The sequence below is a fragment of the Sinocyclocheilus anshuiensis genome, unplaced genomic scaffold (assembly GCF_001515605.1).
Source record: "Sinocyclocheilus anshuiensis isolate Anshui unplaced genomic scaffold, SAMN03320099.WGS_v1.1 scaffold914, whole genome shotgun sequence".
NCBI classification, from domain to species: domain Eukaryota; kingdom Metazoa; phylum Chordata; class Actinopteri; order Cypriniformes; family Cyprinidae; genus Sinocyclocheilus; species Sinocyclocheilus anshuiensis.
In genome coordinates, this window is record NW_015539870.1 from 632650 (window position 1) to 638216 (window position 5567).

A 5567-nucleotide genomic window follows, 5' to 3' on the forward strand; every position below is an offset into this window, starting at 1 on the left:
GGGGGGGGGGGGGGGGGGGGCGTTCTTTTATCTTTCTAGCGCATTATTTTTAACCACTGGTGGCAGAAATATGGACTACAACAGCTGTAAAATAAAGTTACAACTTTAAGAGGTCTCTGAAGTAGAAAACTGGCACAATGTGTCAAGTGGCTGAATGAGTCCTCATGCTGCAGACCTCAACAACACCTCCAGGTTCAAAACAGCACTTACTGCAGCTCTACTAATTGAAGGGCATGTATCGATTCCACAGTGGCCCGCTGGACCTTCAGAAAGCTGGCCAAGAGGCCATACACTGCGCATTGGCCCATGATTTGAAAGCTCATTATCTCTGGCTCTCCAAGTGAAAAGAGGACAGACGTGAGCCCAGAGACTAAGCAGTTGAACTTACCTATGACTGGATCAGCAAAACTGAAGTTCTGAAACGTTGCTGACAAAGAGCATTTTTAGCGCCTCAAAATGCAAGGAAATACACCAGTCCAAGCCCTACGCACAGCCATGCATAGAAACCAGAAGCTTCGAGCTGGCACTCTGGGACTTTTAAGGAAAGCTGCTGTGAGAGCACTACCTCTCCACTACCTCACCCCGCTGTGTTCAGTCACATTCCACTACCCTCATTATGTAAATGAAGCCTTCAGATCCCCCCAAAATAATTACCCTCTCAAACTTGCAGACTAGAGGCTGGTGAAACAGGTTTTAATCATTTGTCAAAATGTGCAAAAAAAAAAAGTGCCAGAAAATAAAGTGAAATTCAACTCTGTAGCCCTGTTATGCACCGCTTTCATCTTATTTCCCTTCAAGGCTGGGGGTCTGTGTTACTGGGAGGTAAATAAATGGAGCACACGGAGCAACCCTCTACGGACACCTTCGCAATTGAATCGCCATTGGCTAGTAAATTTTTTTGTTTACTCACCAGACTGATATACCATATATGCATGTGTGTTTTATATATATATATATATATATATATATATATATATATATATATATATACATGCCCACTGCCATCAAACGTCTCTGCCTGGAGAGTGAGGGAAGGAAAGCGAAATAGTTAAGCACTGAACAACTGCTCATACTCCTTCTACAGTCTGACATTTATCTTGCAAGCAGCAGTGCAAAGGATCCATAAGGTATTTACCATCTAAATGGTTTTATGCATTTGGTCTTTTATGGCAAATCCTGATTGGATGAGAATGGCTGACATGCCAAATAGAAGCCGACATCTGGCAGCTGTAATGGGAGAGGTAAGTTTCGCCAAATGCTTGACAAAAACATCATCTGGTACAAGATCAGAGTGTTTAGGGCTGGATGTCACTGTTTGCATGAGGATTCCAGTCAGCTGAGATTACACTAACATCCAAATGTTTGGAGTCCATACATTTTTTTAAATGTTTTCTTTTTTGAAAGAAACTAATACTTTTATTTAGCAAGTATGCATTAAATTGATTAAAAGTGGCAGTAAAGACATTTACGTTACAAAAGATTTCCATTTCAAATAAGCGCTGTTCTTTTGAACTTGCTATTCATCAAAAGATAAATAAAATGTACAGTTAGTCTGCTTAATATTTCTATGGAAACAGCATTGATACTAAATATGAATATTAAAAATGCTAAAAATGTTTTTTGAACACCAAATCTGAATATTAGAATGAAGGATGCTTTCTAATGTGAAACACATTAAAAATATGTTTTAAAATACTGAGTCTTTATGCAACTTCATGGTCCACAGAAAAATAATAATCTTAAGAAGCATTACATTCATCACAATATTAACTAATTTTACAAAATCATTTTATTTTGTACTACAAGGCACTGAATAATGTAAAAGGAATAAAGACTGATCTGATCCGTTACGTACATCATTACCCCACATGGTGAGCTGGATGACTCTGCCGGACATGTCCATCAGTTGGATGTTCCTCTTCGAAACCTCACGACTGTTTTTGGTCATGATGCGAGTCATATCCTCTGTGTTTTTACACACTGCAATCACATCTGCAATCACACACACCACCTGGGTTTACAACACTGCTACTCCCCTCAATTTACCAAGAGTAAATAGGTTTGGGATGACTATACCACTCATCCAGAATGTAATTCCACAACACCCGTCAATGCTCCATTACAGCGCGCAATCTTAATCCTCTCATATCAGAAGCCTTTATGAATCATTTAGCTGCCATTAGGAGCATTTCACAAATCACTGCCAGCACCTGACTCAAATCTCAGATAAGAAATACGCCTGCTGCACCTCGGCGTGCTCCAACTGCCATTACCATAATTAGAGGCATGCTTATTGACTCTTCATTCTACCAGTGACAGCATCTTTCTCCTCTGGTTCTGCTAGAACCCGACAGGGACACAAAGTCAATCTGCGCCACAGGCCATTACTGTCATAAGCATTATTAATATTGTGTTCATCATCAACGCTATAATTACCACAACCTCCTGGGTCTCAACACATTTGTTACAGAGAGCCGTGCTACTGTCTCCATCACAGTTAATTATTAAAATGCTGGTTATTGATGATGCCAATCGCACAGGCCGGGGAAGATGCTCACCTACGATGGTGTCTTTCTCCCGGGACTCCAGGTCAGCAATGGAAACAAAGTCGCACTGCACCTTGGGGACATCATGGCTGTCCTCACAAGGGATGATGCTTGTCTCGCCATTTAGAGTCATTTCATAGTCATTCTTAAGTGAAGAGAATTGTTTGTTGGCAATCTTCAGAGTGCCTTTTGAGATGTAGTAGACCTGAGGACAACAAGAGGGATGAATCAAGTCAAGTTAGCAACACACGTTATAACTTTATTGTTATGATAAATTGTGTAGCCCTACTTCCACGGCAAATATTAGATGAGAACATATAACACAACTGAAAAGAAAGTAGGCCTTACTTTTCCCTGCTCAATGAGGGAGTAGAATTTGTCCACCTCGTGATTAAACCCAGTTGCTCTAATCTCCCCCTATAATAAATCAAAATCAAGATGTTATTGCATATTAACACTCTTACAAGCTTCTAATCTGATCACTGCTGATGAATGCTTACGCTTTCATCCACAAGCTCCATGGAGAAGAGCTTCCCATCCCCTCTGGAGTTACTCCATGTGCGGATGGAATTCTTATTGGTAACTCTGGCTCTAACAGTCCATCTGAAGAAAACAACACACTCTTATGAATTATGCCCAACAAAATATGTTATGTGCTATGCAACGGTCAATCGGATTGGAAAGAAAAATATTAAGGGGTGTAGATGTGAGATTTAGACTGACTTTGACTGGTATGGATTGAGGCTGGCAATGGGCACAACTTTAGAGCTGCCTCCAGGAGTGCTGGGGGCAGCCATGGGCCTTTTCCCGAAGCTCTGAGCAGGTCTGTTCATTGAACCTAATGAGAGAAGAGGAGAAAACCACACATCACTGCAAAGAACTATAATAGTGTAGACATAATCACAGACACCAAGAGCACGATTTTGAAATAATGACTGACTGTAATGACAACACCTCTGAAACAATCTTATGTGACAATCTTGAAAGTGTGAATTAAAATGGCTGTCGGATACAGCTTGCAAATCCACACTGAAGTTAAAAATGTCAAAGAAAATTAGACTCTTAAAATGCTGTCTTAAAATGCTTTTTAATAACAACAATGGGTATCTGCAAGATAAAGGGAATGAAATTAAGATTTTCTATTCTTGGGATTAAAAAAAATGACATTAAAACAACAAAAAGCAGATCATGGATTTTCACACCATCAAACACAAGGTCACAAACACTACTTGATGGCTAGACGTTTTGGTGTTTCCACTACAGAAAGGAACACATAACTGTGGAACACACAACACTATTTATACACCCATACACTTATTTATCTAACACACACATTTAGTCTACACTTCAAATTTGCACATAATATACCTGTACATACAAAAAAAAACTGTCTATTGTAATATACCTGCACATACAATTGTCAATTTATATATTGTTATTACTTATTGGCAATAAAGTTCATTCTGATTCTTCTTCTGAGAACTATATTTATTTATATATTCCTCAACAAATCACATGGTTTGACATTCACCACTGACAGCACAGGACATGTTAAACATTCAAGTTTAATACTTATGGCTATGAGTTGGATCAAATCCCTGACAAGAAGTGCAAGGAACTGCCTATTATTAGTCATGATATTAAAGGGGTGGTAAATCAGCTATTTTCGAAGGCTTGATTGTGTTTATGGGGTGCACTGTAACATGCGTTCATGCTTCGTTTCGTTCGTAAAAAAGCACATTATTTTTCCACATATTTTCTCTTTATTCTACACCGCTGTTTCTGTTCTCCTAAACTGTTTTTCAACTTCGTGGGTCAACGCGACCCCACTAACGCAATATTTATCCCCCTGAACATGGTTGTGCTAGTTTTGGACTAGTTTTAAGAAGCAATTGGGCGGATTTTGTTGTGTAAACCTGGAAACCCTGTTTGTATTGTTCTTTAGCGCATGCGGGTCAGTTCAGAACCATGATCTGTTCACACTGTAAAACTGATATTGGCCACATTTAAAACAACAATGTGAACAGCTAAACAAAAAAAATCGGATCCGAGTAGCCTATGAGTATCTTGAAAATGGGTCAGATCTTCAACTAATATATTTTAGTTATAGTATATAACTAGTAGTTTTTGGATTAGTAGTTTTAGTAATAACGTAATGTTTATAATCTAAAATACAATCAATTCAGAACTTCATAACACAGCTACTGCATTACAGCTCAGGAACATTAATATAATTAATTTATATACACTACTGGTCAAAAGTTTGGGATCAGAATGATTTTTTTATGTTTTTTTAAAGGAGTTTCTTATGCTCATCAAGGCTGCATTTATTTGATCAAAAATACAGGAAAAATGTAATATTGTGAAATATTATTATGATGTAAAATAATGTTTTTCTTTTTTAATATACATTCAAATCTAATTTATTCCTGTGATGCAAAGCTGAATTTTCAGCATCATTACTCCAGTCTTCAGTGTCACATGATCCTTCAGAATCATCCTAATATGCTGATTTATTATCAGTGCTGGAAACTGTTGTGCTGCTTAATGGTTTTTTGGAACCCGTCATACTTTTTTTCAGGATTCTTTGATGAATAAAAAGTTAAAAAGAAGAGCATTTATTTAAAATAGAAGTCTTTTCTAACAATATACACTACCGTACAAAAGTTTGTGGTCAGTAAATTTTGTTTTTATATACAAATATCTATACTAAAAACTGAATAAATTTTTATGTTTATTTCCATACCATCACTTCCATTCTGAGGTTGTAACGGACGTACAGTTGGCGCCGGAGCTGTACTCTGTTGTGGCTTTGACTGGCCTACAACACACAAATTAGACATTGCAGGAAAATGAAACATTTCATCACCTTAAAGGCACAATATGTAATTTTCACCGCTAGAGGGCGCATATTCAAAATAAACAAATAGACAAAGGCGTAGTTTGATGATGCCGTGACTGAGTGTGGAATCATGGGAGTTGTCGTCTTCATCCCCACAGCCGATGCAATCCGATGGGACT

The 5567-nt window shown here is 38.1% G+C and overlaps 1 protein-coding gene across 1 annotated transcript in view; it reads right to left on the reverse strand.

The window, feature by feature from the left end:
• The window catches only part of LOC107685155 (replication protein A 70 kDa DNA-binding subunit-like), a 26569-nt gene that overhangs the window by 16250 nt on the left and 4752 nt on the right, over nt 1-5567 (reverse strand). Inside the window, exons 6-12 of the mRNA XM_016481673.1 lie at nt 5293-5367; nt 3270-3384; nt 3047-3149; nt 2895-2963; nt 2559-2751; nt 1856-1992; nt 989-1018 (exon numbers count right to left, since the gene is read on the reverse strand). Coding sequence (XP_016337159.1) covers nt 989-1018; nt 1856-1992; nt 2559-2751; nt 2895-2963; nt 3047-3149; nt 3270-3384; nt 5293-5367 — 722 coding nt within the window. The remainder of the gene's footprint in view (nt 1-988; nt 1019-1855; nt 1993-2558; nt 2752-2894; nt 2964-3046; nt 3150-3269; nt 3385-5292; nt 5368-5567) is intronic.